The sequence below is a fragment of the Hevea brasiliensis genome, unplaced genomic scaffold (assembly GCF_030052815.1).
Source record: "Hevea brasiliensis isolate MT/VB/25A 57/8 unplaced genomic scaffold, ASM3005281v1 Scaf395, whole genome shotgun sequence".
In the NCBI taxonomy this organism is placed as follows: Eukaryota; Viridiplantae; Streptophyta; class Magnoliopsida; order Malpighiales; family Euphorbiaceae; genus Hevea; species Hevea brasiliensis.
Window position 1 is genome coordinate 25,746 of NW_026614912.1, and position 13,443 is coordinate 39,188.

Consider the following 13,443-nt stretch of genomic DNA (forward strand, 5'->3'; position numbering starts at 1 on the left):
AAAAAGCCTGGCCCATCTGGAAAAGAAAAGCAAATCTGGCATCTTCCCGCTTCTTAATTTAGAGGGAGTGGCTGGCTTGGCTCCCTGAAATTCAAAAATAATTAAACCCCTTCCGCTTCTAGAAATCCCCAGGTCCCTTCTCCGATTCCTCATTCAACTCACTGACTTTTGGGTTTCTTCTCTCAGAAACCATCAATTTATAAAACATCTCTTGCTGTATCACTCTCTACACTGTGCACATCCTAGTTTCTTTCCCCCTCTCTAAAAGATTTTCAATTTCGCAGTTTGAATTTTCAAGCAAGCTCGATTGGTTAGGTATCCTTGGCCTCGGGGACTTCTACGGTAATGTAGTTGGAAACTTTCGCTGTTGATTTTGCGATTATCCTTCACAGATCTTTGAATTTAGGGGAAGAATGTATATCAAGGAGATATGTTTAGAAGGGTTCAAATCATATGCGACGCGGACAGTGGTCCAGGGTTTCGATCCTTTCTTTAATGCAATAACGGGATTGAATGGGTCAGGCAAGTCGAATATCCTTGATTCGATCTGCTTTGTGTTGGGTATAACAAATTTGCAGCAGGTTCGTGCAGCGAACCTCCAGGAGCTGGTTTACAAGCAAGGGCAGGCTGGCATCACTAAGGCTACAGTGTCTATTGTGTTTGATAACTCTGATAGGAGCAGGAGTCCTCTAGGATATGAGGATCATTCAGAGATCACAGTAACAAGACAGGTTAGTTAAATGCTTGGTGAATTTGCTAAATTTCTTTCAGTTGGTGAATTGCATTTGTTAAAAGAAGGAAAACTTTAGAAAGGCAGGCAGGTAAGGCTTAAACCATCGAGTGTACGTGGGCTTTGTGTGAATTTGTGAGTCAAAGGTAATTTCATGTGTAACACTCAGCTTTTGAGCTAATTTCGTTTCGTTTTATTGTTTCTAGAGTTGACTCAATTTTTTCAATTGAGTGTACGCAGGTTAGTTTCAAGATAAAGTGGAGAAGTTTATTTTCTATTTAAAGTTTATTCATATAACTTGGTAAAAGCAGTGTTCCCGCTTCCCCTTTTTGTAATGCTTGTAGGAGATCAAATTAACTTCTCGAATGATTCTAATTTTGTCTTGCTATACTTAAATATGAGTTGCTTAAAATTTTTATTTTTAAGGAAAATTTACCTCTACTTCTCTTTTTGCTGGATTTTCTGATTACTCCATGGTACAAGTGAAGGGTGGAAAAGCATATGATGTAATATGGACATGATCATGCCATGTGAATTTGTTTTTCTGAAGTGAAGTTCGAGGCCTGTGACTTTCATTTGGTTGTCAAACTAAAAGCTTAAAGTTTGCCTAATAATTTCATGCTCACTTGAACTTGGCTTATTTGCTCCAATGGGGCTTAGCTAGTTTACTTCAATTGAAACTGAATGTTTGTTAAGGATTTTCCAATATTTATTACTTATCCTGCAGATTGTGGTTGGTGGAAGGAACAAGTATCTGATTAATGGAAAACTTGCACAGCCTAGTCAAGTTCAAAACCTTTTCCATTCAGTGCAGCTGAATGTTAACAATCCACATTTTCTCATTATGCAAGGACGCATCACAAAGGTCCTAAATATGAAGCCTCCTGAGATTTTATCCATGCTGGAAGAGGCTGCTGGGACTAGAATGTATGAGACAAAGAAAGATGCTGCACTGAAAACACTTGAGAAGAAGCAGAGTAAGGTTGATGAGATTAATAAGCTTCTTGATCAGGAAATACTTCCTGCTTTGGAGAAGTTGAGGAAGGAAAGGATGCAATATATGCAGTGGGCCAATGGAAATGCTGAATTAGATCGACTCAAAAGATTTTGCATTGCTTATGAATATGTTCAAGCAGAGAAGATTAGGGACTTTGCAGTTGGTGAGGTGGAACAAATAAAAGCCAAGATTTTTGAGATTGACGATGACAAAGAAAGGACACAGGTGGAAATAAAGGAAATGGAGACAAAAATATCTCAATTGACTGCTGACAAAGAAGCTAGTATGGGTGGGGAAGTAAAAGCTTTGTCAGAGAAAGTACATGCTCTCTCTCAAGATCTTGTGCGAGAAGTATCTGTATTGAACAATAGGGAGGACACTTTAAGGAGTGAAAATGAGAATGCTGAGAAGGTGACTGGCTATTGTAACTCGTTTATTTCTTTTTATGTGCTTTATAACTTTGTGTGCCCACGCTAGCGTTTTAAATAAGAGTTTCTTCTTTTCTGCCACCCTTATTTTTTTCTAAATTCCTTGACAGTTGCGATATCACATTCAGATTTCATTTTTTCATGTTACCAGATTGTCTGTAGTATTGAAGACTTAAAGCAATCTGTGAAAGAGAGGGCCACTGCTGTGAGAAAGTCTGAAGAAGGAGCAGCTGATCTCAAAAAGAGAGTTGAGGAACTCTCTAAGAGTTTGGAAGGACATGAGAAGGATTACCAAGTAAGAAGTACTTATAGTTGTCAGTCTCGTTAATTTTACTCTGTAGGCGTTGGGCATGTTTTTGCATTGATTGCAAAATAAACTGTTTTTTGAGAAAGTTTTAATTGCTATGGATAGGGCGTCCTAGCTGGGAAGAGCAGTGGAAATGAGGAGAAATGCCTAGAAGATCAACTAGCTGAAGCAAAGGTGGCTGTTGGGAATACAGAAACAGAATTGAAACAGTTGAAAACAAAAATCAGCCATTGCGAAAAAGAGCTAAAAGAGAAAAGGCATCAGTTGATGTCAAAGCGTGAGGAAGAAGTTGCTGCAGAGAATGAGCTTAATGCTAGAAAAAAAGATGTGGAAAATGTTAAATTGGCATTGGAATCTCTTCCATACATAGAGGGCGAGATGGAAGTTTTGCAAAAGGTTTGTTTGCTCTGTCCTTTGGGGTATCCCTTCACCACCAGGATCGTCTATAAAGTCTTTTTGTTATTGATTTTGTAAACCAAACCTCTTCTTCAGGATCGTGCATCTGAAATAGATTTGGTGCAGAAGTTGAAAGACAAAATACGGGATCTTTTAGCACAATTATCAAATGTTCAGTTCACATACTGTGATCCTGTGAAAAACTTTAATAGATCAAAAGTAAAAGGTGTGGTAGCAAAGCTTATCAAAGTAAAGGATAGCTCTACTATGACTGCCTTAGAGGTTAGCAATGCATACATCATACACTTGGTTTTACAACAGTGAATTTGTATTGGGGGTGGAGACTCTTATAATGAGTTATTATGCAGGTAACTGCTGGTGGCAAGTTATTTAATGTTGTTGTAGACACCGAAAATACAGGAAAGCAGCTACTTCAAAATGGTGATCTTCGGAGAAGAGTAACAATTATTCCTTTGAACAAAATTCAATCCCATACTGTACCCCAACGAGTTCAGCAGGCAGCTGTTAGATTGGTTAGTTATTATTTTGATACTGTTTCCTAGATTTAATGTCAGGTGGCATTTTTCCTCTTTTTCTGTTGATTTTCTGTTTGCGGTTACAGGTTGGCAAGGGGAATGCAGAAGTGGCACTTTCTTTAGTTGGTTATGATGAGGATTTACGAGTATGCTATCCCTAGGCCTGTTGTTTTATTTTCAGGGAAATTACAAAAAATCTGTAGAGGCTTGGTCCAATATCTATTTTGGCACTTCCTTTTTCTAATAATTATGGTTAAGTTCTTTCATAGTCCATGACTGTGTAACCTGGATCCGATGCAATAAGATCTACAAAATTTTTTTTATCTTAGGAATGATGAACAATTCTTTGCATCACTTTCACACATTTTTATTTGTTTTTTGTCAGAATTTAAGTACTTTTAAGTTTCGATTCCTTTAATATTATTTTTCTCTAAAGTTGATTTGTACTGCAGAATGCTATGGAATATGTTTTTGGTTCGACCTTTGTATGCAAAACCACTGATGCAGCAAAGGAGGTATGTCAATCTTTGGCCAAACATTCTTAAGTAGTGCATTTGTCAAACAATAAACATTTTCAGTTACAATCATTTATATTAACAGTTTCCAAAAGAACATTCTTGGATTTTTTTCCTTGGTGAACTAGTTTGTTCTAGTCAAGTCTTTAATGAGTGTTTTGAACTATTCTCTATTGGACGTTTCATAGATTGCTTTTAATCGAGAGATTTGCACTCCCAGTGTCACTCTTGAAGGTGATATATTTCAACCAAGTGGTCTTTTAACTGGTGGCAGCCGAAAGTAAGATGCTTAAATGCTATGGAAAATTTTCATTGTTTCTTTTGGTGTATTTGTTTGCTCTATCAACTCAAATGCAGCTATTACTGTTCCAGTTGGCATCAAGTAATGCTTTCAAATTTTTATACACATTTCTTTTTAGCAAAATTTTAAATAAGATTTTTCCCCTAGGGGTGGTGGCAATCTGTTAAGGCAACTTCATGAATTGGCAGAGGCTGAATCAAACCTTCTACTGCATCAAAGAAAATTATCTGAAATTGAAACAAAGGTAGACTTGAATGCCATTGTATTTCATGCATAAGGAGAGAGAAAAAGAGAGAAAGTTCTTGTGGTCATCGAGAATTTTTGTGTGTTGAATATGTGGACAATGCATTTCAATCCATGTTTTGCATCTTCTTGTTTGTTGAACTTTGTTGCTTTTTATTTGTGCAATTTATGTTTGAATTTTCATGTTGATTAAAATGTTTGCACTATTTTGGTTTCTTAAAGTCTATACAACAAAAGTGAAGTCACTGGTTATTATATTTTTCCTTTGTTCTTATATGTTACCTTAATGTATTTTGGTAGCTTTGTGGTCTAACAAACAACAATAATTAGATTATTGTGAGGATGTTTGGTTTAATTTATGAAAATTAACTTATAAGCACCTAATGCTTAGAAGCTAATTTGAGCTTATAAGTATTTAAAATTTTAATTGCTTACGTGTTTGGTTAAAGTACTTAGAATTGACTGATAAGCAGTTATAAGTGAATGATAAACAGTTGATATATTTGGTAAAAATTAACTTATAATCACATTTATTATTAAAATGACTAAAAAAATATTAAATGAGATTTATGGTGAAATTTTAAAAATTAAATGAGGATACAACTCAACTCAACTAAGCCTTTATCTCAAAAATTTAGAGTCGTTTATATGGATTCTCTTTTTTCATTCTAAACGATTTTGGGTTAATAAATTAAATGAGAATAATATGATAAAATACTTAGTTACATTAGCTTATAAGTACATTGTTTATAAGCACTAAAATAAAAAGTTAGTCTTTCCTGACTTACTTTTTTAGCTTACAAGCTCGAAAAATGTTATAAACAAATATGTACTTTTATTTTTAGAACTTATAAGTTGGTTTGACCAGCTTTATAAGTTAAGATAAATATGCTCGTAGTTTTTTTTCATTTATTTGTGTCTTTCTCTCCCTATTTCCTTTAAAGGATGTTTAGTTTAGCTTGTAAAAGTTAGTTTATAAGCACTTGTTGCTTATAAGAAAATTTGAGCTTCTTAGCACTTAAAATTTTAAGCAGTTATATGTCTTGTTAAAATTCTTTTAAATGGCTGATAAGTAGTAGACACATTTGATAAAAAAACAACTTATAAATATATTTATTATTAAAATGATTAAAAAAATACTAAATGATTTTTTCAAATAATAAATTATATTAACTTAATATTTTATTATAATATTGTCAAAATATATTTCAATCATATTGTAATTAATCTTAAATTCAGTGAACAAATATTTTGTAGACAAATATTTAATTAAATTTAATAAGAAATATTTTTTAAATTTATTAAAATTAATGTAAATAATTTGTTTAAAGTATTGCAAGAAAATAAATTTTTTAACATGAATATGAGAATATATATAAAAAAAATATATAGTGGAATTATAAAATTAAATGACGGTAATGCTGTAATCATTTGGTCAATTTAACTTATAAGCATTTAGTTTATAAGTACTAAAATGAAATGCTCTTATCCCTAGTCTATTTTTTTTTGGCTTATAAGCTCTAAAAATATTGTAAACAAACAGGCTAATTTAAAATTATAGCTTATTAGCTATAACAAACACCCTCTTGATTGGATGCTTTGCTTTTTTAGTTTTTCAAGCACATAATCTTAGATTTGCAACTTTTAAGAGCTTTGTTGTTCTTTTAATGTTGGTTTTTATTTCTTGAGCTTTTAGATGCAATAATAGTAATTTTGAAACCATTTCAATTCAATTGCTGTTGGGAATTTTGAAATTGCAGATTACAGACCTCTTGCCTGTCCATAAAAAGTTTGTGGATCTTAAAAAACAGCTAGAGCTTAAACAGTATGACCTGTCATTATTTCAGGGCAGGGCTGAGCAAAATGAGCATCATAAGGTTTTTGTACTTTTCCTTTTTTTACATAGCTTGTTTAACCTGTTTATTTTAACTTGTCATGATGCAGTTTTTTTATTTTATAACTTTTCATGCAATATTACCCTTAGGCCTTATGCTATATTTCTTCTTTTGCTGCTTTTAAGCTTGGTGAGTTAGTGAAGAAGATAGAGCAGGAGCTTACGGAAGCAAATTCCACAGTCAAAGAAAAGCAAGTTTTGTACAATGAATGTGTTAGTATGGTTTTGATGCTTGAGAAATCGATCAAAGAGCATGATAATAATCGAGAAGGCAGGCTGAAAGACTTAGAGAAAAAAATTAAGGCTTTAAAATCTGAAGTGCAGTTAGCTTCAAAGGATCTCAAGGTAGTTTTTGATATTGAGGGCTTACCAGATATCACACAATGTTTAGATTCTAAACTGTTACAGCTTTTGTATTTCTGATATGGTCAATAATTCATTCTGGAAAAATCCTACGAATGTGGAAAGCCTGAAGATTTTTCACGCTCTTGGCATGAATACATATTTTGAAATTTAAGTTTGTCTCACCATCTTGTTTTCTAGTCCCTCAATCTCACACAATGTCAAAAATTGCAATTCAAAGATAAAGGGCAAGCAATTAGAGTATTGCTACCCCATAATTGAGTATTGTTCTTTTATACTATTTCTCATTTAATGTGGGGATGAGGTTTTGGGACATGAAATGCTTTATAAACAAACTTTGCAAGATTTTCTGCAAGCGCACTGCATCTGTCATCAACAGTCCATTAGCATATCATTATCAGATGGCATAATATATCACTTTCCACCTCCCCTCATCTAAATTGTAAGAAAATTTTTTAGGTAAATCAATCTTCGTTTTGGGGTAGTCAAGGAGAAAAGGACACTGTTAGATGGAGGGAACTGAAAATTTTTTTCTAGAACCTTAATCCTCTTTGTTGGTTTGATTGATTGCTTATCTTCAATAGCACTTTAAAATCCTGGGCACGGTTTTGGTTGCAATTAGGGTCATGGAAACGAAAGAGAAAGACTTATTATGGAACAAGAAGCTGTCATTAAAGAGCAGACATCTTTGGAGAGTCAATTAAATTCTTTGAGAATGCAAATTAATCATCTCAATTTGGAAGTGGAAGAACAAAAAATGAAGGTAAACTTTGATATAATCTTTTGGAAGTTTATTGGTTTGAAGTTATTACCATGCATGTCCATCTTGCAGGTTGTTTCCATTCGTAAAAATCATGATCAAGCTCAATCTGAGCTTGATTTGATTCGTAAAAAGATGAAGGAATGTGATTCTCAGATTAGTAGCATTCTGAAGGAGCAGCAAAAACTTGAACATAAAGTTGGTGAGAGAAAGCTTGAGAGGAAGAAGCTAGAAAATGAGGTAATTTGGTTATAGTCTTGTATGTCTACTGCCAACTTGAGATACTAAAAAATACATTTTCAATTGTTGGAATAGGTGAAAAGAATGGAAATGGAACAGAAAGATTGCTCTATGAAGGTGGACAAATTAGTTGAGAAGCACGCCTGGATTGCTTCTGAGAAACAGCTATTTGGAAGAAGTGGGACAGATTATGATTTTATGTCCTGTGATCCCTGTAAAGCAAGGGAAGAACTTGAGAAGTTGCAGGCTGAACAATCAGGGTAGGTGACTCAGAAAGCCTTAATATTTTAATTGCTGTTAGTATTACAGTAGTTTACATTTTCCTAAAGCAATTTTGGTTCTTAGATTGATTGTTGTCTATGCATGTGTTCTAGATATTGTATTGTTAACCTTTATCTTTTGCTGACTTGAGACCAAAGGGCTGACTTTCTTTTTCTTTTTTCATGTTTATGAAGCCTTGAGAAAAGGGTGAACAAGAAAGTTATGGCGATGTTTGAGAAAGCAGAAGACGAGTACAATGATTTAATGTCCAAAAAAAACATCATCGAGGTAGTTTATCCCAAATATGCATGAACATATTTGTAGAATAGCTTCTCTACACTTTGGCAATGCTAATTTTATGTTTAACTAGAATGACAAGTCTAAAATCAAGAAGGTGATTGAAGAGCTCGATGAGAAAAAGAAGGAAACTCTAAAAGTTACTTGGGTTAAAGTCAACAAGTGAGTATTTTCTTCCTTCATTCCTTTTTTAATTTTTGAAAAATCATTCATGTTATTTGTGCTTGTGATGCATGCCATAATCTTGATTTCGTAAAACTTGACCATAGGTGCTTTTCCAATTGCTTTTCCAAATTTTTATTTCTTCAGTGATTTTGGATCCATTTTTTCTACCCTATTGCCTGGAACCATGGCAAAACTAGAACCTCCTGAAGGTTGCAGTTTCCTGGATGGTTTGGAGGTTCGTGTTGCATTTGGAGGTGTTTGGAAACAGTCCTTGTCAGAACTGAGTGGAGGTCAACGATCTCTGCTTGCCCTTTCTCTAATATTGGCGCTGCTTCTCTTCAAGCCAGCTCCACTTTATATCCTGGATGAGGTGTGCTTTGCTTGAATTTTCCTTTATTATTGGCTCTTACAAAAACACCTTCCAAAGTTCCAATGCTTTTTACATTTTGGATTTATTGTTAAATCTATGATTACATTGTATTTGCAAAATTCAAGTCTAATCCAAGTTCATACATTAGGTACTTGACAGGAAAGAGACACCTGTGTATGCATTTGAAAATTTTTGTAAAATTCTTAATCGCATTGTAGGAGCATTATTGAGGGGATTTTAAAGGCAACTGAAATATGCACTACACTCGAATATTTTTTTTTCTACACTATAGCTACTTCATCGAATGCTACTACCTTTGATTTCATATTTGTTTGACCTCATAGTTTACATATTTGGAGTGAAACTCTGATGGACTTGCAAATGATTCATTTCTTGATACTGTTTGACAGGTTGATGCAGCTCTTGATTTAAGCCACACGCAGAACATAGGCAGAATGATCAAAGCTCACTTCCCACATTCCCAGGTCCAAATTTATTATTTTTTTTTTTACCATTTGTGCATTTAATGTCAAAGGAAATAGTTTAGCAACAAAATATAAAGATTTGAAGTGAATCAAAATTTAGGTGATAATGTGGAATAACGCATTATTTTATGATTTTTAATTTACTTTTAAGCATAATATATGTTGACATTTTTTCTTATGCAGTTTTTTCCTTTGGATTTTGTGTTGTAGTTTATTGTGGTTTCACTGAAAGAAGGCATGTTCAACAATGCGAATGTTCTTTTTCGAACTAAATTTGTGGATGGTGTTTCAACTGTCCAGAGGACTGTTGCTGCTAAGCAGAACAAATGATTGCTATTATATTACCAGGTTGTATCGGTCTACTTTGTTGGAGTTTTATTATTTTCATTCATATGTTTGATGGAGTTATTGTTGTAACTAATGTTCTGAAGTTGTCCACTAATGCTTATTTAATATGTAATTAATATTACACTGTTGTAAGTGTAACACAAAGTTCTAATTTTCTAAAATTCATGTTTTCCAATTTTTGTGGTTTGTAATTCAACATACCACCATGATGTTCAGTTCCCATTGGGATTTATTGGAGTCGTGTGAGTCAGCTGCATTTGTTTGCGTCCAAGAGATTGATTCACTTGAAATTGAATGCTTGCAGAATTCATAGAGTCGGCTTATACAATCAGGAATTGGCTTGTGGTTTAATTTGCATAAATTTGATTAATCAGTAAGTACGCGTGGGTCTTCTTTCGCCACGTGACCTGATAGACGCAAAAAGAGTTGGCATGTTTGCACTATGAAAAAGCTGAACTCGAGCTACATGGTGGCATTCCCAGTAATAATTATATTGTTTGATCTTCATTGCATCATCAGGTCAACGGTTATGATGTTTTCCTGTTCATGTACAGTGATACATTGAACAAGTCAGAATGGTGCCTAACTGAGTGCCCTCAGTAGTTAAATCTCCACTAGCCTCTTATTGGTCAATCGAGGGGGCTCTAAGAGAACCTAAGTGGATATGTTACCATATATTTTGTGCCGTAGTTGACATAGTTCTATAAGCTAAAGAATAAGAAAAACATGGCATTGGAGGAGCCTTTCATTACTTGGGTGGTTCTCTTTGTTGTTATGCTTTTGCTTACTTCACAATCGGCAGCAAGGGAGCTGGGACTAGGCTCTTCTAACCCCTTAATGTCTAGTAAGTAAAATATGCTTCTTGGTCTATTATATGTTCAAATAAAATGCATGATGAGCAGTTTTCTTATGGAGAAGAGTATAATATTATTCAATGATAAATGTAAAAGACTGCTTAAAGTTAGGGATTGAGTAGGTTATTTTTGAGTATTGGATTTGGAATTACTAATATAAAATTTGGAATTATGATAAGTTTGATTCATTCCTAATAAGATAAATTCAAATGGTTTGTAATTGGATTTAGAATTAATTTGAATTTAATATTATTTATTATGATTTTGGATTTAGATTTAAATTTTATGTATTGGATATTTATTGCTCAAATTTATTTATATAATAATTAATTAGGCATAAAATATATTTTTATAATAATATTTATAAATTTTGAGGTATTATATTTTAAATAGAATTTAAATAATTTTTTTAGAATTGTGAATTACTGATAAAAATAAATTTGTATATAAAATTTTAATTAAAAATATAATGATATTTGTAGATATCTAATTTTATTGAACTCTAACAAGACGGATTTGTGTATTATATAATCGAGTTTGGTACGGGTTCAAATTTGAAAAATAATACTTGGGATGAGTTCATATCAGATTCAGATTTTCCAAGTTGCCTATCTGTTATCTAAATCCGTTTATATAAATACTTAATTAAATATAAAAAATATATATTTTTTATAATAATATTTATAAATTTTTTTATATTTTATTTTATATAAAATAAAATTTAAATATTTTATGAAATTATTAATTTTTTAAAAAAAAATTATTAATCAAAATAATTTTTTATGTAAAATATTAATTAAATATATAAAATTAAATGGATTTTGATTTTTTTCTAGTAATAATAATTAAGTTTTGTACAAGTTTGAATATCTAAAGAATAAATTTTAATCGGATTTGAAACGGTTTCGAATTTTGATAATATTAATCGAATTTGAGTTAGGGTAAAATGATTTTCGCGATACTCTACTCGTTGCCATTCGGAAGATATTGGATTTTACTAAGTCAATTCCTCTGATTCTTGCGAAGCCATATTAAATTACTTACAATTCCCGCAGCTGAGAGTAGAACTCAATGCATCTGCCAAAAACTTTCTTTAAACTTCATTTTTTTTTAAATTAATTTCAAACAATGCACAAGCACACACACAAGTTACAGGAAAGACTTACTGTGCACACTTACACCTTGAGACAATTGAAAGGCAGTTATACACACACTTATGTACCAAACACACGTTTCTTTAAACTTCATTAATAGCTACACTTTAGCAAATGAAATTGAAATTTGTCAGATAAATAATATAATCCATTCAGTCAGATTGATAATTTGGGTTCATATCTTCATGCAACATTTCAAAGTGCTATTCTCCAATGCTGATTTTGATTCCAACTTAACCCTCCAGGATATGGTGCTAATTAATGCTTGGAAAAGGTAAACGAAGAGCCAAAGTCTTGCCTGGACTGGTTCAGTCGATTAGGTGAAGGTGAAGACTTTGGTAGAGATTATAGGTAAATAAATTATTTAATTAAGAAATTGTCTTTCCAAGTCCCCACAGAACATGCACATATCCATTCACTCACATTGATAATTGGGCTTCATATTTTCATACAAAATTTCAAAGTGTTATTATCCAATGCTGATTTTGATTCCAACTTAACCCTCCAAGATATGGTGCTAATTAATGTTGGTAAAGGTAAACGTAAGGAGCCAAAGTCTTGCCGGGACTTGTTCAATTGATTAGGTGAAGGAACAAGATTATTGGTACCGGTTGTAAAACTCTTCATCTTCTCTTCCGTTTTATTTTATTTAAAAATAATAATAATAATAATAATAATAATAATAATAAAATGAATAAAACAGCTTCTATGAGATGAAACAATTCTTTATATCATTCCAAGTTAAAAATGGTTGATTAAACAGATGCAGATGTGAAATGTGAATCTTTGACAGGTTTGCCTGATATCAATTCAAAGTCGACAACTGCCTCTTTTCAGTTGCCTTCTATAATGTATGGCTTGTAAAACATTGCTGTCAGGCATCGCTGCCTGTCAATTCTTTAGACTGAAGGGCACACTGATTTATCAGGAAAAATGAAGGAAGCTGCATTATGTGCTCACATACAACTGTGTATATTTGGAGTTCTACACATGGTTATGTATGCTAAATAACAAGATAAATATGGCCTTGAAAAAGTTCCTAGTTGCATGGATGCTTCTATTTGCTGTCTTAATTCTGTTAATTTCACAGGCAGCAACAAGGGAACTGGGACGGTTTTCCTCCCTGCATTTTTTGAATCGTAAGTTTGTCATACTTCCTCACAAATTCTTATATATATTGATATAAAACTTCAAATAATGCTTAAGTATATGGAGTTAAAATCCATTGATATAGTGGTCTGTAAGAGCTTTCGCTGGATTAAAGTACGTGCACAATACCCTGGAAATCCAAGAACATTTAACAGATCGCTTAAACGATGTTTCTTTGTTGCAAAATGGAATGGTTAAAATGATCTGAAATTGCACTTTACTGGCACAGACTATTTGAAATTACATAAAAACTTTGGCTAATGCATGCACTGATCTTTCAGATGGAGAGGCCAGGATGCAGCTGGTGGAGCTTAAAGTTGGAGGGGTACCTATAAAATCATCAGATACTCCTTGGGTTGGACGCTACTGACCTCTTAGTGGTTAATGACTATATTATTATCCTCTGTAAGCACCATCACGTTTGATGGAAATCTTATACAAATAATAAGAGCAAGGAAATTGCCATAATAGTTCTGCCAGGTTCTTGGCTTGCCAGGATCAATTTCCTGTTCATTTGAAGAATATAGATACGTAGGCTGCATTATGTCATCTGCTGTTAAAAAAAAGTGTGAGATATTGAATAGAAATAGAAGATGTTATCTGGCAGCCATGAATAAGACATATGATATTTTGAATTGTTTAATTACCTC

General features: G+C 32.9%; 1 protein-coding gene across 2 annotated transcripts; it reads left to right on the forward strand.

Moving 5' to 3' along the window:
• Window positions 1–86: 86 nt before the first annotated feature.
• LOC110658324 (structural maintenance of chromosomes protein 2-1) lies at window positions 87–9,811 on the forward strand. 2 transcript variants are annotated; one of them, XM_058142261.1, is made up of 20 exons: window positions 88–731; window positions 1,458–2,138; window positions 2,307–2,450; window positions 2,568–2,858; window positions 2,955–3,140; window positions 3,227–3,391; window positions 3,481–3,540; window positions 3,847–3,909; window positions 4,098–4,189; window positions 4,358–4,454; window positions 6,214–6,330; window positions 6,474–6,692; window positions 7,333–7,473; window positions 7,543–7,710; window positions 7,786–7,970; window positions 8,166–8,259; window positions 8,342–8,430; window positions 8,578–8,803; window positions 9,214–9,288; window positions 9,499–9,811. In XM_058142261.1, the coding sequence occupies exons 1-20, from the start codon at window positions 414–416 to the stop codon at window positions 9,616–9,618; spliced, it is 3,531 nt and encodes a 1,176-aa protein (XP_057998244.1). In that variant the 5' UTR covers window positions 88–413; the 3' UTR covers window positions 9,619–9,811. The 2 variants fall into 2 exon arrangements, with proteins under 2 accessions (XP_057998245.1, XP_057998244.1); XM_058142262.1 differs by lacking the exon at window positions 6,474–6,692 and having other exon boundaries at window positions 87–731.
• The last annotated feature ends 3,632 nt before the right edge of the window (window positions 9,812–13,443 follow it).